Source organism: Hemitrygon akajei, chromosome 6 (assembly GCF_048418815.1).
Source record: "Hemitrygon akajei chromosome 6, sHemAka1.3, whole genome shotgun sequence".
Taxonomy (NCBI): Eukaryota; Metazoa; Chordata; class Chondrichthyes; order Myliobatiformes; family Dasyatidae; genus Hemitrygon; species Hemitrygon akajei.
In genome coordinates this window covers 163,342,422-163,363,989 of record NC_133129.1, presented here as the reverse complement: position 1 = coordinate 163,363,989, position 21,568 = coordinate 163,342,422, and the positions used below count along the sequence as shown (strand labels likewise).

At 40.4% G+C, this 21,568-nt stretch overlaps 1 protein-coding gene across 5 annotated transcripts in view; it reads left to right on the top strand.

The window, feature by feature from the left end:
- The first annotated feature begins 4,957 nt into the window (after positions 1-4,957).
- Positions 4,958-21,568, top strand: part of ext2 (exostosin glycosyltransferase 2) — a 155,360-nt gene continuing 138,749 nt past the window's right edge. Inside the window, exons 1-4 of one of the 5 annotated variants that reach the window (XM_073049691.1) lie at positions 4,963-5,070; positions 8,961-9,053; positions 15,099-15,164; positions 15,290-15,849. In XM_073049691.1, coding sequence (XP_072905792.1) covers positions 15,314-15,849 — 536 coding nt within the window. In that variant the 5' untranslated portion in view covers positions 4,963-5,070; positions 8,961-9,053; positions 15,099-15,164; positions 15,290-15,313. Of the gene's footprint in view, positions 5,071-5,175; positions 5,458-8,960; positions 9,054-11,821; positions 11,967-15,098; positions 15,165-15,289; positions 15,850-21,568 lie in introns of those variants that run through there. The other 4 variants (XM_073049689.1, XM_073049690.1, XM_073049688.1 and 1 more) reach the window with 4 other exon arrangements.

Below are 21,568 nucleotides of genomic sequence, written 5' to 3'. Positions count from 1 at the left end.
TTCCAATTCACACTGACTGTGCTCTCCTGGTGTGAAAGTCAAGGATTCAATTGCAGAAGGTATGAGTTATAGGGAGAGGTTGGCCAGGCCAGGTCTTTATTTCCTGGAATGTAGAAGAATGCTGAAGGGTGATCTTATAGAGATGCTTACAGTTATGAGAGGTGGACGGTAACAGTCTTTCTCCAGAATAGGGGAGTCCAAAACTAGGGAACATAAAATTAGGATGAGAGGGGAAAGATGTACATGGGACCTGAGGGGCAATTCCTCCACAGGAAGAGTGGTGAGCATATGGAATGAGCTGCCAGTAGTGATTGAGGCAATTGCAATAGTATTATGTACAAAGCACTTGGATAGGAACATGGAGGGGCAAAACTTAGAGGAATATGGGCCAAGCGCAGGAAATTGAGATTAGCTGGGTTGGCACTGTGCTCAGAATGGATTTGTTGGGCCGAAGGGCCTTTCTCCATGCTGTATTGTTCTTTGACCTGATCTCATTCTTAGCCTTCCCTTTGCTTAGAAGAATACAACGTGGAAGTTTTATTTGGAATTATATTTTTGGAATGCCTCAAAATTCCACTTACTCTTTCAGATTGGAAGTCACTCCTTTACACAGTGGATGACGATAGTCCATTTTTACCAAATGAAGTATGCAGATGGAAATTAGAAAAGGCACTTCTGGTCACAAAACACTCCTGCACAGTGCCACACATCATATGATAGATTTCCCATCATTTGCACATTAAAGCTTTCAACCAAGGACTGACCTGAAATATTGTGTAATGTAGTATTCTGTTGTATTGGTTCAGAAATTTTAATTCTCTAAGGAAGTGTATTTAATCATGAAGGTTCAATTACACTTCTGTGATCCAATTTTGTTCATATATATTTAATATCCACTTCAACCACAGCCCCACTTTATAACAATAGACCACTGAAGCATCAGATTATATTGTACATTCATGAAATGAAACTTGAATCCACAACCTTTCAGTTCAGAGGCAGACTATCAGTAATCTAATACCATACAAATCAGGTCAATATGGATAAATTAATTGCAGCACTGGGAAGGAATAAAAAAAATCAATGCTTTCAATGACTCAAAGTGTTCAACAAACTAAATTTAAGGAAAAACTTAAAATATTTCAGCTTAGATACTGTGTTTTCTTATCCTCCTTTCATCCTCCTTAAATGCTTTAAATGAATAATTTAGAAAACAATTCCTACCAGTAATGGACAGTCAAATTGTTGTAATACCTAATGCACTTTATAAATTAATACCTTACTCCTACTGTGGATTAATTATTTCCATTTATCTGCTGAAAATGTTAACAAATCATACACAGTTTCAGACATCAGGCACTTCCAGGGCATTGCTACAATTTACTGTAGTATAGCCTCTCTCATGTCATACAGTCATAGAGTACTGCAGCACAGAAACAGACTTTCAGCTCATCTAGTCCATGCCAAGCTATCTTGCCTAGGCCCATTGATCCACACATGGTCTACAACCCTCCATACTCCTCTTATCCAACTACGTATCCAAACTTCTCTTAAAAGTTGCAATCAAACCACATCTACTATTTCCACTGGGAGCTTGCTCCACACTCAGACTACTGAGTGAAGGAGTTCCCCCTCAGGTTCCCCTTAATGATATCACTTTTCACCCTTAATCTGTGACCTCAACTTCTAGTCTCACAGTCTGATCTCACAGCACACATTGTGTGCTATCTAAATTTGATCTTGCGTGTTCTTCATGTGAATTAATGGGTTTCTTCTAGCTGCTCTAGTTTCTTCTAAAATGGCAAAGACCTGCTGATTATCAGCTTACTTGCCATTGTAAAGAGTGGCAGAAGAATATGATAAATGGTGGTGGTGATGGGGATGGAAAAGTATTTGAGTAGTGTAGAAGGGTATTTGACAGTAGGGGTACATTATTTGGGCAAAAGGCCCTGTTTCTGTGTTGTGTGACTATATTTTGGAATTTGTTAATGCAAGTTAATTCTTATTTTAATTCTGTTCTGTAAAGGTCATGTATGGAATACCATGCGGATGTGTTTCAGCTGAAGGATAAACAACATTATCTTTGCAAAGCTAGCATAACTTGAGGATGCTTATATTGCCAATTGCACCCAAAGTAGAAACTCTGGACTTTAGGATTAGTATAACAATTTACAATCCAAATGTCTGAAAACACATACCAGTCAATACAAGTAGCTTATTGTGATGAAGTAGCCACTCAACTTCCCATTTCATTTCTGACACGTCTGTCTACAGCATCCTCTACTGCCATGATGACACCTAACTCGGGTTGGAGGAGTAACACCTCGCATTCCATCTGGATAGCCTCCAACCTGATGGCTTCAGTTTACGGTAATCTCTTTCCCCTCCATTCTTCTCACTTTTTCTATTCCCCATTCTCACCCCTTCTCTTCTTCTGACCTGGCGGTCACCTCTCTCTGATTCCCCCTCCTTCCCTTTCTTCCATTTTCCTCGCCTATCAGCGTCTTTCTTCTTCAGCCCTTTATCTCTTCCAACTGCCTTTCCCCTCCCTCACCTTCTCCCTCATTTAGTCTCACCTATCACGTGCCAGCTAGTACTCCTTCCCCCTTCCCTTCCCCGCCACCTTCTTATTCTGACTCCTTCCCTCTTTCTTTCCGGTCCTGATAAAGGGCCACAGCCCAAAACATCGACTGGTTAGTCCCCTCCGTAGATGCTGCCTGACTGCTGAGATCCTCCATCATTTTGTGTGTGTGTTGTGTCAGTGGCACTATTTACATTGGTTCCTGACATCCATGAAATAGATGAGTTATTCTCAAAGGCTCTGTAGAGTGGAAGCCATCATTCAGGAAGAAGATAGATATCTTATAGAAACCTATATGACGAGCATTGTCATTAAAGGCAAATCTGATAGAAATGGAGAGGGACCTACAGAATGGAACAGTGTTCCTACAGTCAACACGTCAGGTCTGCAACGCTTTATCAGAACAGTCAGACTGTGCATCAGCGGAGTCACTCACCTGAAATGTTGGCTACTTCACTTACCACAGATGCTGCCTTATCGGTTGAGATAATCCAGCATTTTCTGGTTTTATTTCAGAGTTCAGCATACGCAGCTTTATCTTTGACTTTCACATTTTGGAAAAAAATTATTTAGAAAGTAACATTTTTGTCTTTCTTTTTAATTTATACTTTTTTAGATTTCTAAACAAAACTCAAGAGATGAAAATTGCAAGTCCTTGAAATGTGAAACAGCAGAAAATACACAAAAAATTAACACCGTGATCATGCGAATACAATGGTATTGCTCAAGGTTTCCTTTCCCGCCTTTTGCTCCTCAAGTAGTATGGCAGATTCCAGTTAATTGGTTCTTCCGTTAATTGAGACAGCTGCTTGTTTTGGAGAAGAAAAAAAAAGAACCTTAAAGAACAAAACTAATCAAGAAAATGGCTGGTATTCCCTATGCCACTTACTGTGACAGAATGACTTACCGAAAAGTTTCTAACTAGTGTAAGTAATGTGAACTTGTGTGGCCATTAGACACTACACTTAGAGTGAACAGTTTTTAAATAGTGTCAGTTGTGTGCTTTTGTTCAAAAAGCAGTTAATTTCGTCACTGATAGTTGGAGAGAAAGAAGCAGCAAGATGAATTACAATTGTTTTGTTCATTATGGTTTCAGCTTTCAAGCTTGGAGATGCCAAAAAGGGCCAGGAATGAAAACGAAATGATTTTGATACTTCAACAAGTTCGGAACTATGAAGGATTTGAAGGTATCAACAATTATTTTGTATGTTACAATGAAAATGAGGATTTGGATGGTGCAATTGTTGGAGGTATTGTATGAAAACAGTTGATTATCTGCAGTAGGTGTCTACGCTAATTTTGTTCATATATGCTCAATCAAAAGAAACAGCAGCCTGTTGATTGTCCGTTATATCCAATGATGGCACTGAAACTTGTGCGAGAGAGCTTGTAAAGTGGAAAATTCGTTGCACTGGGGCAGTTCCAGTTCCTCAACCGGATCAAGTCCGGGTCAACTGGTCATCACAAACCAGGGTCTTCCTTTGTCACAGTGGGTAACCATGATTACTTCTGTGCCTTATCATGACTTTGCTCTCCTTGAAATGTTGCAGAACTGCATTCTTGGCTGTTGGATTTCACTGTTGATCTCATCTGCTCAGCCTGCTGGACTTCACATACTAGGACAGGCACGTCCCTATTTCACTAGGGTGTGAGGTCTAAACCCTCACCTTGTTTAGCCTGTCTGCCAAAGCGGTGTACTGGGGTGTGGCCACTGTGTCATGCAAAGAGCTACAGTACTTGGATTCATTGGTGAGAGCTGAGTGTCCAGTGGGGACTAAAGATGAGCATGCTTCCCCAGAATGGACACGACAAGCCCCTTCACCAGAGGTGATACCCCCTCCCTGGACACCCCACACACAGCAATATAAACCCGATGAATTCCTCCGTCGATAAATATTAGGAACTAATACACAGTTTTATAGTACTGTAGCAGTATTGGTCATGCTCTAATTTGCTCTGTATTCGTTTAAATACATAATTTGCTACTCAATTAAACAGTAGTTTGTCTTTTTTATACCTTTTAATTATTCCCATTAACTTTTGGTTGATTGTGGCAGCCTCTTGATTGGTCCCGATGTGTCCTAATTACCGGAATCCACTGTATATGAATCTCAGGGTAATATATGGCCTACTTTGATACTACTTTGTTGATAGTTGATAGTACTTTGATAATAAATTTACTTTGAAGTTTGAAGTGGCTGGAGCTAGCTCAGGATTCAAATCAGGCCACGCAATCTATTTGTACTGCTGCGTATTGTCAGCATTTGTCTTCTCCCTTAGGGCAGCGGTCCGGACCGAGGGAAGCGAGCACCGGGACGCTGCCTGCAGTGAGGCGACAGGCTTCCAGGGGGCGGTGGCGGCGGAGTTGCCCGCACGGCAGCGAGGAAGGGGTCGCTTTACGCAGCCGCGGATGTTTGCTGCATTTGATTTCCCAATCTGCCTGGAGATGGAGCTTCGGGTTTAACACCGAGGGCTGTGCCTTCATCCAGGTAACGCTGACGCATTGCTGACGGGTGAGAATGACTGGTTGGCCGGTGGGACGTGGAAGGAAGGGACCGGGTCTCCCCTCGCTTCACTGGACACAGGCCTCACAGGAGCTCGGAGCCGGCTTCAGGGGCAGCGCCCGGGGAAGGAAAGCTCGGATGGCAGTCTCTTATCAATCTGTTTCTTCTTTCTCCGGCGCTGTTGATACATCACGTTTATTTATTCTTATTATTTTATATTTTATTATTTTCCTGTTATTGAGCAGTTTCTCGGGGTGGAGGACGACTTTGCTCTCACTCTGGTTTCGTGCTTTCTGGGGTGGCTGTTGAGTCAATGTGGGAACCACAGGTGGATGAGTAATTTTTCTAGCAGCTCCCGAGGAGAGTCTCAAGGTACTGGATGTCACGTTTAATTATGTATGGTCCGGGCTTTTCCGTAGGTCGGTGATGCTGTTTTGTAAGAACATGCTGGAGACGTTTCTTCTATCCTGAGTATTCCTTGTCACTTTTGAAGGGTTGAATACCCGATGTTTGGATTTTGCTGTCTGACGTAAAGTTGCTCGCATACCTGGACTGAACTTGACAGACTTCTGAATGAAAAATTTCCCCGGCCTTTCACTGTTGTGATCAAAAACTTTTTAAAGTGACCAATTAAATACAATTTTCATTGTAGTGTTAATTTGTCAAATGAATGTTTGCTTGAATGGTTATGGAGAGGGATGCTCATATTGGTTCACTTATCCAGTCAGAGGGGTTGGACGATTATACGTAGATGGTTTTGGTAATAATCTATCTGTTCCTTCCCAGAATATTTTGGAAAAAGGCCATATTTCAACATTTACTGTACACCCCTGGTTAATAAAAGACTTTATTATGTGGTTTAAGTTCCATATCGGAAGGCACAACAGACCCTTAATCATGGATAGCAGTTACCAAGGCTGATACGGAAAGTGTACCTAGTCTCTCCTACCACTAAGGATACAATAAATGGAAAGCAAGCAGCAGTTGTGTTGACAAGCTGAAATGTGCAAGTTGAAACATGCAAATTATTCATCTGATGACTTATTGTTGCCAAATGTGGGAGGTCAGAGTGCTATTTTTTTAAATAGCTGATTCACTTTCATGGATTCTTGCTCATTAATCTGACCAAAAAGGCTGAAGTTCAAAGTTTGACTTCGAACTTGACAGACAGACTTGTGAATGACCATCTTGCCCTGCCTTTCACTATTGTAATCAAAAACTTTGTAACAAACTAAATACAACCTTCATTGTAATGAAGATTTAACAAGTGAATGTTTGCTGCAAACTCTTGAAGAGATGTATTCCAACGCATCATGGTGCAAGGTTTCAATCATTATTCATTCTCTTGTAGCTTTTTATTCCAGGTCATAATAGTCTTACCGTAGCATTTCTGGATGTTGTGCTATCTCCCAAGTTACTGATCTGCAACTAAGTTACTGATCTGCAACTAAGTTACTGATCTGCAACTAAGTTTTGGTAGGGCACCGAGGAGTGCTGCAGAACAAAGGGATCTGGGAATATAAGTCCATAATTCGTTGAAGGTAGCATCACAGGTAGATAAGGTCCTAAAAAAATCTTTTGGCACATTGGCCTTCATAAATCAAAGTATTGAGTATAGGCGATGGGATGTTATGTTGAATTTGCATAAGATATTGGTGAGGCCTAATTTGGAGTATTGTGTGCAGTGTTGGTCACCTACCTACCGGAAAAATGGAAATAAAGTTGAAAGAATGCAGAGAAAATTTACAAGAATGTTGTTGCGACCTGAGTTATAAGGAAAGATTGAATAGTTTAGGACTTTATTCCTTGGAATGTAGAAGATTGAGGGGAGTTTGGTAGAGGTGTACAAAATTATGAGGGATATAGATAGGCTAAATGCAAGTAGGCTTTTTCCACTGAGGATTGGTGGGACTACAACCAGAGGTTATGCGTGAAAGGTGAAAAATTTAAAGGGAATATGAGGGAAACATCTCCGGGCAGAGGGTTGTGAGAGTGTGGAACGAGTTGCCTGCACAAGTGGAGCATGTGAACTCAATTTGAACATTTAAGAGCAGTTTGGATTGGTCCATGGATGGTGAGGGTATTGAGGGCTGTGGCCCTGGTGCAAGTTGGTGGGAATTTAAATGGTTTGGCATAAACTGGATGAGCCAAAGAGCCTGTTTATTTGCTGTACTTTTCTATGACTATCCTCCTCTCTATAGCTCTGTGCCTGTGACGTTGCTGCAAGTAAAATTTCCATTATTCCTGTGCAGATGTGGACCGTACATATTCACCGTGACCTTGGCGTTCCACTTCATGTTTGATATCCTTTGTATACTGAACCCCACAAACAACCAGCTGTTCTGATCAAACAGTAACAGTGCCTAATCCTTCATCGCATAAAGTAACTCGTTCAGCTGAATGTATCTTCTTCCGTAGGCTTGGCTGTTCTCTTCAACTATATTGGATTGTTGTCTATATACCAGGTTTTACTGGTATGAAGTGCACCTAGTCCTACACTCAGTATGTTACAGCTCCACTACTGGGCATGGTGGTAAGTCCACTGGCCAAGAATACGGTCAGATTTGCCAGCATCCAGCCTATGGAAACAGTAATAGCTTTTCCCTTCCTTAAAGCTTTAATTATCTAGTCAAGGCAACATTCTCACCACTTTACTCAAACTCAGTCTTTGTTATGCAGATACGGCAACTATTTAGGAAGGCAAATATTATAGCAAGAGGATTTGAGTACAAGCCAGAGATATCCGATAGTGTCTTGGTGAGACTGCCCCTGGAATATTATGGCCTATAGTTCAGGTTGGATCTTTTATTTAGTTATTGAGATAAAGCATGGAATAAGCCCTTCCGGCCATTCGAGTCATGCTGCCCAGCAATCCCCAATTTAATCCTATCCTGATCACAGGATTGTCACCTTCCCGTGGTGGAGAAACTTGTGTGGTCCTGAGATCCTGAGAGCGATACCCTCTGGAGTTATGCTCCTGGTAGGATCACACATGGTGGTAAGGTCGAGGATGAGGTCCCTGACAAAGAACAACCAACCTCAACAGTGGAACAGGCAGATGTACTTACTTCGAACTCAACGGCTGTGAAGGCAGATGAAGGCTGCAACAAATCCATCAGCTCCAATCATCGTGGTTTCCATGCTATTGGAATCAGTTGGTTGATTTGTGAACTATCGGGTGCTTCTGGGAGTGCAACATCAAGTACACGTTAAACAAATACATGCACAGGCGTCTTCGCTCTGTGGAAACAGAACGAAGACCATCATCCTCGACCTCAAGGAATAGCCACGACGAATCACGGCAATTTACAATATTGATTAACCTACCAGCCAGTGGGAAGAAACCAGAGCACCCAGAGAAAACCCACACACTCACAGAGAGAACATTCAAACTCCTTACAGGTGGTGGTGGAAATTAAACTGGGTTACCTGTACTATAAAGCATTGTGCTAACCACTACGCTACTGTGCCGCCCCACTGTGCATGTGTGATATCTGAGGTGAGCTAAGCCATGTAGTTCTTTTTGATTTTTGCTTCAAGGATAAATGAAGATTCTGAATGTCTGGATGTCTTAACGTTTTTCACAACCAATAATGTTATTTTAATGGATAAGTTATTGAAGAAGCAAAATGACAATGAAATAACTGGTTGTGGAAAGAGATGGGGAGAGTAAAGAAAAAAGATATTGTCTATCAGTATGATGATCCATTGCTTTAAAGCTGCAGGTTTGAGTTGAATGTTCATTTTCTCTCCTATCAAGATAACATCTTAACTTTTAACATACTCAAAATTGTAGTTGTCTGTGTTGAATAGAAAATGATATTTAATTCCACTATTTCAATTTCTTCCACTTGCTCTTTCTTGTTTTTCTGCAGCCTTTGCATCCTATTACAGTTCTTCTCTTCACACTTTCCTATCAACTGTTTGACTTAAATTGTATAAACAAGTTACATCCTTTGTCAGTTTGGGTAAGTGAAATAACCCTAAATTGTCATTTATGTCTTGTATGTGCATCCTGCTATAAATTTTGAAAACTATAACTTTTGCTCACTAACAGGAGAAGTCTTTTCTATAATGTTTGTAAAATAAGGGCAGATGATTGATTAATCTGATACTAAAATACTCCTGAGGTTTCAAGATTCAAATTGTTTAATATCATTTCTAGTACAGGAGTATAAAGGAAAATGAAGTAATTGTTACTCCGCATCCTATGCAGCACAAAAAAACACAAGATGAAGAACACAATAAAAAAAAACACAATGAATATAAATGCATAAGGTAGTTTGCATACATTGATTGTATATGCGTAAGTGACAGTAGATACAGAGGTGTCTGTATGCAAGGAGACTGACAGGAAACGATAAAGTAGTGGTGGTGGGAGTGTTGATCGGCCTTACTGCTTGGAAGACGTAACTTGTTTTTGAGGTTGGTGGTGCTTGCATGGATGCTACGCAGCCTCCTCCCTGATGGGAGTAGGGCAGACAGTCCATCAGCAGGGTGGGTGAGATCCTTCATGAAATTACTGGCCTTTTGCTGGCACCTTTCTGTATATATGTCTTTGATGGCAGGTAGGTTAGTTCCGCTGATGTTTTGGGCAGTTTTGATTGGGCGTCTGTAGAAAGCCGTATTGTCGTGCATAGTCCAGCTCTCTTCAGCCTCCCCAGAAAATAGAGGCATTGGTGAGTTTTCTTGATTATGTAAAGTGTGTTCTGGCACCCTCAGATGTAGTGCAAGATGTCATTGCTATTTTATTTCCCTCCCAATGTGATTCAATTATTTTGTTATTTCATTGCTTTTTCTTTCGGGATGTACGTATCAGCTATTGCATTTCCTCTGGTTGTATTATCCTCAATCTACAGCTTGCAAGTAACTTTCATTCTTTGAAGATTCACCGAAATCTGCCATCTTGAACTTTGTAGAATTATCCAGTGTGGTCCTGGAGAAGGTGTTTCATCTTTCAAGATACGAGTCTACTTCCCTTGTTATGCTGTTCCTGCATTATCACTTTGTCAGAATAGTTTATATTTCTAGTTTCTTTCTTGGGCAGGCTAAGGGGTGAGGATTGGGAAAACTTAAATTCCTCCTTTATTCTTTAAGTGATAAGCTTAAGTATCTACACCATTAATCACAGAAGTATTTTATTTGCCTATATTTTATAAATTTGAAAAACTTTGTTAGGTGATTTGTTATTCCAATGGACAATAAAGCCACCTTTTTATGACTTTCACTACAACATGCAGTTATCTTGGAGCCTTCATGCTGCTTGCATGTCCTTCCAATTGATTTTACTTGGATGCAGAGGTTGGGATATACTCATCTTGTATACCTGAAAGGGTATTTATATCTGGTCTCTTTATTTCAGCATATCAGGATGGTGTGGTGAATCCAGCGGTTGTGCAGAATGTTGCATGCACGAGATCTGATCTCCACCCTGCATAAGATTTCCTATTTTGTGAAAGCTTGCTCTGATATTCAGGACATGCTGAGTCCTGAATAGCTGAGAGCTGACAGTTCCCACAGAATCACCAACGAGCATTGAACTTGGTACAGCCCAAAATATTCTGTATGGAGTACCTGCTTTCATTTCATCTAGCTGTTAGTGCTTTGAAAGTTAGATGACGATTTTTTTTGCTTTAGATCTTTTTAAAATAGCATAAGAGTGAGAAAGGATCTAGTGCTTTCCTGGTGTATATGATGAATAAATTCTTCTCAGGCTTCCAGCTAGGTACAGGTATCAATTATAACCAATGTTTCGATGACCGACTCCTCCATATTCATCAGGGATGATAGAAACATAGAAAACCTACAGCACAGTACAGGCCCTTCGGCCCACAATGCTGCACCGAACATATACTTACTTTAGAAATTACCTAGGGTTTCCCATAGCCCTCTAGTTTTCTAAGCTCCATGTACCTATCCAAGAGTCTCTTAAAGAGTCTATTGTATCCGCTTGGGCATGACTAATCCAGTGGTATTTATATCCCTGTAGTCCATCCATCCTGATTGGTTAGTCCTCGTCAAATCAGGTTTCTGCTCTCCTTTCTTGTTTACACTTGAATTACAGTTCTTTCTTAAAATGAGACGTTCATTTTTGTTAAAATTGTTTTCGTCTAGTTTTATTTCAATGGCCTACTTTACCAGGCGGTCCCAAAGTATTTGGCGCGGCACGGTAGTTTTGTGTTGTTGATGCAGTCCTTTGGCCAACGTGAATGTAGTGTTTTGTTGCCACCGAGTTCTCCAGCTAACCCATATAGAGGACCTCCATGTTCGTAGATGCACATTTCAACCATGTGTCCCGTCTGATATACGCTGCTCCACATTCACAGGGAATCCTGTAGATGCCAGCAGACCTGAGTATCAGATCATGTTTGACCCACATAATCTGTGATTTGAGCTTCCTTGTGGGTTTGTGGATGGTATTAATTGTGCATTTCTTCTGGATCCTGGCAATCCTAGAAACCATGGGAATATAAGGAAGACAGGCATATATCCTATTTCCCCTCTCTCATCTTATCTCCTTATCCACCTATCACCTTGCTCTGGTGCTCCTCCTCCTTTCTTCCATGGCCCCCTGTTCTTTCCCCTCAGATACCCCCTTCTCAAGCCCTGTATCTTTCACCAGTCAACTTCCCAGCTCTTTACTTCGCCCCTCCCCCCGGTTTCACCAATCACCTTGTTGTTCTTCCTCCCTTTCCCCTCCTACTTTCTTACTCTGACTCCTCATCTTTTTTTCTAGGCTTGATGAAGGGTCTTGGGCCAAAATGTCGACTGTACTCTTTTCCAAAGATGCTGCCTGGCCTGCTAAGTTCTTCCAGCATTTTGTGTGCGTTGCAAGGTCTACTGTTTGATGATTCTAGCAGAATAGAAACTGAGCAATTGAGGTGAGCATGTATGTCGTGATAGTAGAGACAAAGTTACTGCCCTTCATTTTGAACGAAGAGTGATGGAGGGTTAATTTACCCAATTGGGCTTTTCTTGCCTTTTTATAGGCAAGTCAAAGTTTGTTTTCCTTCTTGATGAGTAGATGCCAGTGTTGGGCAACATTTGGGCAATATGTTAGTGAGCAGAACAATATATTGAGGAAAATGTCGCAAATAAACTGCATTAGATTGAATGGACTAATTGTGTGGTGAAGGTGGTTATATTAATAAGGAAGGAATTGTGGACCAGGGAATGAGAGGTTTCCAACCGCATTCACAAGGTGTGTAGGTTAATTGGCCACTACAAATTGCTTATGATGCATTGGTTAGTGGTAGACCCCAGTGGGAATAGGTAGAAATGTGGGGAGAGTTTAATAAAAGAATGATTATTGTGAGTGAGAGTTTGATGATTGGTGAGCTTACAGTCAGCTTCTGTGTTTGCATATATGGTTGGACAACACAGTGACTTGATAGGGAGAGCTTCAAGGATCCAAGTTCACAACTGAACGTGGGCCCTGTTGCTGTAAATTAGCCTCCAAGTAATGAGTGGTTGGCAAACCAGACTGGAGTTGATGAGCACATGAGAGAAAATAGATTTCCGGAAAATAAGTTTCACAATGTCTGGGACTAATCATATACTCCCAAGTCAAATGGCCTCTTCCTTTGACATGCTGAATTATGAACCAGAAGCAGGAAATGGAAATGGAGCAATTTTCAACCGTAGTTAATAATGCCCAGCTTCACTTAAAGCATTCTGTTCAAGGAGTAAATAAAACTTGTCCAAATAGACACAAACTTTTAGCTGAAAGGATTTTAGGTGATATATCAATTGCAAATGTTTATATTTGAATGCTTTGAAAAGATTTGTTTCTGATTTGAATATTTAGAAATTTCTCCTTGTGTTCCATTAAATTAGACAGAATTTTACAGCACAATATTGGGACTTCAATAGGCATTCAGGCTTCACATCAGCTTAATATCTATCCATTCCTTTCCCCATTATGTAGCTTCCCTTCAATTTTATTTGTGACTACACTGCAACCAATCCACATTGTTTATTTTTGCACACTGTTCTAATTAGACAGTTTTCCTAAATTTATGTCCCTAGGTTTTCTATTACTGGTGTATGTGTGTGTTTTGTGTTTTTTCAGGCTCTTGTATCTCCTGCCCATGGGAGGTGGGTGGTGGTGAGAGAGAATACCTAGGGTGGGAGAGGTCTTTGATTACGTTGGCTGCTTTCCTGAGGCTGCAAGAAGTGTACATAGAAGCCATGGAGAGGAGGCTGATTTTAATGTAGACTGAGCTGCAATCACAACTACCTGCAATTTCTTGTGGTCTTGAGCAAAGCAGTTGCTATACCAAGCTGTGATGCATCTAGATAGGATGTTTTCTATAGTGCATCTATAAAACATGTGGGCCAACAGAACACCCTTCTCAGAAAGCACTAGTGTGCTTTCTTAGCCATAGCATTTGTGGTTGGACCAGGACAAGCTATTCTTGATGTTTGCAACAAAAAAACTTGAAATTCATGTTGTACTCTTCCTAAAAGAAGGATTAAAATGTGAAACTTGCTGATAGTTATTTCCATCACATTGATCAAAAAGTATTTAGCATTATAATGAAAAAAAGTTCAAATTTAAATAAAATTGCCCAGCTAAGGTATGGTACATGGCCTTTATTCTCAATGATAGTGAAAATGAACCAGATTTCCCACATCAGATTTGCTGTGCATTGGGGCATGAAATAACAAGAATTTAAACAACAGTTTTGGTAACTGAGATCAGTGTCAGCGCTATCCTTTGCAAAGACTGCTGAAGAAGGGCAGAGAGCAGCATGCTGACATTTGACATGGTGGGGTTGTTGGGGGAGAACTTGGAAGGTGAAGCAACTTTAAGACGTTGCAGCTGGTGACTAACTGGAGCAGAGCAAAGGACTGCAAATGGACTTCCAGTGTTATGGTTTTATGGGAAGTAACAGTCTGAAACAAAGATTTTTGAAATTGTGGATAATTGGTTAGTTAGGTAGCTACTGTACTTTGAATTATGTTCCTATTGACCAAATAAACTCATTCTCCTCTGAAGTAATTTTCCACATGAATTGTTACTTTATGGTAAAAGAATATTACTGGGAAAAGTGTGTCTAACCTAATAATTGTTGTATGGTGATTTTAAGATATTAAGAAACCCTTTTGCTTTCATGTTGCATTGATACTGCCACTTTATGTTCTGATGATAGTTCTTGGCTGGAACTGATTTTGAAATATTGCCAAGGCATTTTCAGTCCATATAGTAAAACTTCCTGCATTTCAGTATTTTCAAATTTGAAATTAATATATTTGGTGCTATTGTCCCAGAATCTAGGAGGTGGCTGTTTAGATTTTGGAAAGAAGCATTCAACTATTGCAATGCTGAAATTATTTTCCTCAATGTTTTTGATTTTACAGGGTTACATGGTCAGCACAGCATTGTGGGCTGAAGGACCTGTAATGTGCTGTAGATTTCTATGTTTCTATATTTCTTTGCCTTTTAGGTGTACTGCGTATACACTTTGCTTTTGCAGTTATTATTGGATCTATTTCTACAGTTATTGAAGTGAATGACAATTTTTCTCTAGTTGCTTTTGCCAGTTATCTAATATCTGTGAACTGGTGATCATTCATTGGAAACCGTTATTTACTCAGTACTTGTCATAGCCTTGAATGGTTCTATTAAATCTTCCTTTGCTACTCATTGCTTTAATAACAACATTTGAAGCTTCTCTAAACACCAAAAATAATCCAACAACCGGTGGCGCTTAGGTTGTTTCCACCTATGTGTTGTGAGGCTAATACTGTTTCTCTAAATTACTTGTAAGTATCTATTTGATAAGCTTAAATGAATTTTAATGCTTTCTGACATAGAACCTCCTCTTTAAAACCAAAGAAATATTAAGAAGAAATTAGATTCTGAACTTGTATTGAAGGCTAAATTGGTGTAGCAGTGGAGCTGAAGTAAAAATGCAGTTACCTTTCTACTTGGATGACTTTAAAGATACTGTTACACTTCAGAATCAGAATTATTACAGCTGCCATATATTGTGAAATTTGTCTTACAGCAGCAGTGCAGTGTAAAGACATGAAAATATAAAATACAAAAATGGTGCAAAAAGAAGAATAATGAGGTAATGTTCATGGAGTGTGAAGAAATCTTAAGGCAGAAGCTGTTCTGAGTTATTGAGTTTGGCTTCTATACCTCCCCCGTGATGGTAAGAACAAGAATGATAATTATATTTTTTCTTTCTTTCAGAACCCATTGGAAGGCAGTAACATTATGTATGCTTCAACCAAGTACAGCAGTCGGGGCCCAACCCTTATTCCCAGGATGAAAACCAAGCATCGAATTTATTACATAGCACTTTTCTCAATTGTGTTACTCGGACTTATAGCCACAGGAGTGATTCAGTTCTGGCCAAATACAATAGAAGCTACCAGTGAATGGACGGTTGAAAAGCGCAGCATCCATGATGTTCCTGAAGTCAAATTATCTGAAGATGATCCTATTCCTGAACGAGGGGACTTGAGCTGCAGAATGCACACTTGTTTTGATGTATACCGTTGTGGGTATAATCCCAAGAACAAAATAAAAGTCTATATCTATCCATTGAAAAAGTATGTGGATGAGCATGGTACTGTGGTCAGCAACACCATTTCCAAAGAATATAATGAATTATTGACTGCCATTTCTGAAAGCGACTTTTATACAGATGATATCAATAGGGCATGTTTGTTTATTCCATCGATTGATATGCTTAATCAGAATAACCTCAGGATAAAGGAAACAGCACAAGCCTTGGCCCAGCTGATCAGGTATGTTGAGAAGAGTTTTGTTTATTTACATGGAGACTTGAGACACAGATTCAGGACTCTGGGAGGAAAAAGACAATTTGGCAGAGGTACTCAAGGGGCAGAACAACATCTGTTGAAGAAGAGGAATAGTTGACATCTTGGGTTCTTCCGACAGTTTGTTTCTTTCTGTTTACTTATTTGCAAAATAATTTGGCTTTTTGTTGAAACAATAATTGGATCTAATACATATTTCTGGGAATTTTGATTACGTTCCGTTGTTATCCATGAAGAAGCTTTCAAGTTTTAAAATTGGAATTTTAATTCAAACTCATTTTTCACAAAACTAGGAAAATTTAATTACAGGGTTCTAAAGACATCATCAAACATGGGGTGGAATCAAAGATTGTCGGTCTTTAAAATGACAGTTTTGTACAATTCAGCTACGTAGCTAAATGATGGGCATTTAGAGCGGCGCTTCTGGCTAACCTGAAAAGAAAAATTTAGCGGAACAAAATAGGATGTATTGCATTTGCCTAGTTGAGAACACAAGTGAGAACCAGCCGGAAATGGGAAATTCAGAGAGAAAAAAAAAATAAAGAAATGTGAGGGTCAAAGAAACACTGAGAAAAGAATGATAAGCAGAAAGCAGAATCCAAAGATCTATAATATATATTTGAGAACTAAATTGATAGTAAGAGGAGAGATTGGTGAAAATCAGTCGAAAGAGCTGAAACAGAGTCAGAAGATGTTGAATCATTGTGGATAGAGCTAAAGAACTGTGAGGGTAAAAAGACACTGTTGGGAGTTGTATACAGACCCCCCCCAAAAAAAAACAGTAGCAAGGGTGTGGCCTATAATTTACAACAGGAGATAGAAAATGCATGCCAAAAGGGAAATGTAACAATAGTCATGAGGGATATCAGTAGATAGATAGATAGATACTTTATTCATCCCCATGGGGAAATTCAACTTTTTTTCCAATGTCCCATACACTTGTTGTAGCAAAACTAATTACCGTAGATTCCGGACTACAGAGCGCACCTGATTTTAAGCCGCTGGCTCTAATTTTAGAAATAAAATCATTTTTTTAAATGTAAAGGCCGCACCGGATTTTAGGCCGCACCGGATTTTCGGCCGCAGGTGTCCCACGTTGTAATATGAGATATTTACACAGAAAGATATTACACGTGAGGATTTTTTTAACTTTTAATTAAATCCATATGGTAACAAAAACAAATACATATTGCAAATGCTTTTTTTCGAACCGTGCCCGTACGCGGCTACTTTTAAATATACGTTGCGTATACTTCTTTACTGAACAACATTCCAATATCTCCTAACGACTGGTAAAAAATATATATACTGCAGCCTACCAGGAAAAGTTATTGATACCTTTAACTTAAAAGCAGAGTTCGCTCGGATCCAAAGCCGCTCGCGTAATGCGCTCCTCCCTCCTTTCCGTTTCATCGCAAACGGCATTTAAAAGCAGATTTCGCTCGGATCCAAAGCCGCTCGCGTAATGCGCTCCTCCCTCCTTTCCGTTTCATCGCAAACGGCATTTAAAAGCAGATTTCGCTCGGATCCAAAGCCGCTCGCGTAATGCGCTCCTCCCTCCTTTCCGTTTTATCGCAAACCGGCATTTTCCCACAAGACACCGCGAAACCGGGTGTGTCGTCATAGCATCCCGCGATGTAGTACAGAAAACAAATATAGTTTAAACTAAGTAGGGTAGGTAGCACAATGCTTCGAGTGTTTTCCATGTTGATGAGGGTGAGTACAAATGACTGATTTACAATAATTTAATTGTGAAAGTGCGCTTGATTTATTGTACAATTTCATTGGACCTCTGTGAACTACTCATCAATTTTATTGGTCTACTGTTACGAGGCAAAATGTTTACGAGGCGGCATGAAAAAAACCTTGTATTAGCCGCTTCGGATTATTGGCCGCAAAGTTCAAAGCTGTTCAAAATGTGGGAAAAAAGTAGCGGCTTAAAATCCGGAATCTACGGTACATACAATACTTAACTCAGTAAAAAATATGATATGCATCTAAATCACTATCTCAAAAAGCATTAATAATAGCTTTTAAAAAGTTCTTAAGTCCTGGCAGTAGAATTGTAAAGCCTAATGGCATTGGGGAGTATTGACCTCTTCATCCTGTCTGAGGAGCATTGTATCGATAGTAACCTGTCGCTGAAACTGCTTCTCTGTCTCTGGATGGTGCTATGTAGAGGATGTTCAGAGTTATCCATAATTGACCGTAGCCTACTCAGCGCCCTTCGCTCAGCTACCAATGTTAAACTCTCCAGTACTTTGCCCACGACAGAGCCCGCCTTCCTTACCAGCTTATTAAGACGTGAGGCGTCCCTCTTCTTAATGCTTCCTCCCCAACACGCCACCACAAAGAAGAGGGCGCTCTCCACAACTGACCTATAGAACATCTTCAGCATCTCACTACAGACATTGAATGACGCCAACCTTCTTAGGAAGTACAGTCGACTCTGTGCCTTCCTGCACAAGGCATCTGTGTTGGCAGTCCAGTCTAGCTTCTCGTCTAACTGTACTCCCAGATACTTGTAGGTCTTAACCTGCTCCACACATTCTCCATTAATGATCACTGGCTCCATATGAGGCCTAGATCTCCTAAAGTCCACCACCATCTCCTTGTATGCAGTATGCAGGTAGATTGGAAAATCAGGTTGCTACGGGATTCCAAAATGGGAAGTTTCTAGAATGCCTATGAGATGGCTTTTTAGAGTAGCTCATGGCTGAGCCCACCAGGGAGGTCAGCTATTCTCGATTGGTTGTTGTGCAATGAACCACAATTGATTAGAGAGCTTAAGGTAAAAGAACCCTGAGCGGAAAGTGATCATAATGATTGAATTCATACTGAAATTGAGAAAGAGAAGCTAAAGTCAGATACATCTGTATTAAAGTAAAGGAAATTACAGAGGCATGAGAGAGGATTTGGCCAGAATTGATTGGAAAAGAACACTGGCAGGAATGAAGCCAAAGCAGCAATGGCTGGAATTTCTGGAAGCAACTTGGAAGGCACGGGATAAATACTGTGGATCCCAAAGAGGAAAAAGTATTCCAAAGGCAAGATGACATAACCGTGGCTAATGAGGGAAGTCAACGACAACATAAAATCCCAAGAGAGTGCATTAAATTGAATTTAAAAATTATTCAGAAGTTGGAAGATTGGGATGCTTTTAAATACCGACAGAAGGCAACGAAAGTCATTAAGAAGGTAAAAATGGAATACGAAAGTAAACTAGCCAATAATAAAGAGGATACTAGAAGTTTCTTCAGATACATAAAGTGTAAAAGAGGCGAGAGTAGAAAACAATGCTGGAGAGTTAGTATTGGGGGACAAAGAAATAGTGGACAAACTAAGTCAGTCGTCACTGTGGGCGACACCAGCATTATGGTGGAAGTTCCAGGTGTCCGGGGTCATGAAGTGTGTGAAGTTACCATTATTAGAGAGAAGGTTCTTGGGAAACTGAAAGGTCTGACGGTACATAAGTCACCAGGACCAGATGGTCTACATCCCAGAGTTCTAAAAGACATGGCTGAAAAGGTTGTGGAGGCATTAGTAATGATCTTTAAAGAAACATGAGATTCTGGATTTGTTCTGGAAGACTGGAAAATTGCAAATGTTGCTCCACTCTTCAAGAAGGGAGTGAGGCAGAAGAAAGGAAACTGTAGGCTAGTTAGTCTGACCTCAGTGGTTGGGAAGATGTTGGAGTCAATTGTGTTACGTACCCCGTAACTGGGTGTCAGACCAGCAAAGACGGAAGTATCCGTTGGAGTCTGGTGGTACCAAACTAAAGGTGTTTATTAGTGAACTACACAATACAATATCACAAATGCAAATATACATATAAAAGAAGTTAGCAGTAATAAAATTAAAAGTGTAGGAGGAATAATAAGCAATAATAAACGAACTCTATCGATGTCTAGGGGTAAATGAATTGTCATAGGAAAGTATAGAGTTCAGTTCAGTTCATGCATGCTGAGATAATTATGGTTGTTGGGTTGTAATCGTTGGAGAGAGTGAGCGAGCGAGAAGTAACAGCTACAGCAGCCAAACCTTCCTTTGCTTTTTTAATCTGTTGTATCGTTGTGGTCATTCAGTTATGACCCCTCTGGTCTTCAGCTAGACTGTTCTTCTGTGGTGGACTCGTCACTCTGGCATGAGTGGACACACACACAAGTCCCCACCGGCCCTGCTGTAACACTGTGAGCTTTACTGACCGATCTCCTGGTTCGGTCTTCGAAGCCCCCACCTTTTTGTGGGTTCCCAACACTCAATCAGTGTCCACTGGTGTGTCTGAAGGGTGTCTCTCCAGACCTGTCTTTTTATCCCCACTCACGGGGTCTCAGCTATCCATCAACTCTGAATGACCGTGTCCATCAAATCAGGCCACTCCTTCTATCTCCTGAGGAATGTTAACGAGCCAAGTACAGTCCTTGTAGTAGAAAGTAAATAATCCAGGAAGACTCATAATACAGTTAATCAACAGTCTCTCTCTCCCCCTCTTATCTGTAGCAAATGTTCTTGCCTGGGCTTTATCTCTCTCATGAGCAGCATAACAACAGCAATAGTTTGTAGTTCTCGGGGGTGGGGTGGGGAGAATGGTTAAGTCTGCACCCCATTGTCCATCAGGTCTGTTCATCACTCATAACAATTGTTAAGGACGTGGTTTTGGGCTGATTTGGAGGCACTTTATAAAATAGGCAGTGGTCAGCTTGGTTTACTCAAGGGAAAACCTTTCCTGACAAATCTGTTGGAATGTTCTTTGAAGAAATAGCAAGCAGGATAGACAAAGGACAATCAGTTAATGTATACTTTGACAAGGTGCCTCACACGAGGCTGCTTAACAAGCTACAAGTCCATGGTATTACAGGAAAGATTCTAGCATAGATAAAGCAGTGACTGATTGGCAGGAAGCAAAGGGTTGACTATTTTCTCAGTGGAGAGAAAATACAAAAATCTGAGGTGCAAAGGGATTTTGGAGTCTCTGTGCAAGATTCCCTTAAGGTTAATTTGCAGGTTGAGTCTGTGGTGTGGAAGACAGATGCGATGTTAGCATTCATTTCAAGAGGACTAGAACATAAAAACATGGATGTAATGTTGAGAATTTATAAAGCACTGCTGAGGCTTCACTTACGAGTTCTTTGAGCAGTTTTGGGCCCCTTATCTTAGAAAGGATGTTTTGAAACTGGAGAGGGTTCAAAGGAGGTTCACAAAAATGATTCCAGGATTAAACGGCTTGTCATATGAAGACCGTTTGATGGCTCTGGGCTTGTATTCATTGGAATTCGGAAGAATGAGGGGTGACCCATTTGAAACCTATCAAATGGTGAAAGGCCTTGATAGAGTGGGTGTGGAGAGGATGTTTCCTATGGTGGGAAGGTCTAAGACCAGAGAGGACAGCCTCAGAATAGAGGGGTATCCTTTTAGAATGAGAATGAGGAGGAATTTCTTTAGCCAGAGAGCGGTAAATCTGTGGAATTCTTTGGTATAGGCTGCTGTGGAGGTGAAGTCTTTATGTATATTTAAGGCAGACGTTGATAGATTCTTGATTGATCTGTGTGAAGAGATTTGGGGAAAAGGCAGGAGATTGAGACTGAGAGGAAAATGGATCAGCCATGATGAAATGGCATAATTCTGCTCCTATATTTTATGGTCTAAAATAAAGGATGGGATAACAAAAACTTCTCAGAGACCTTTC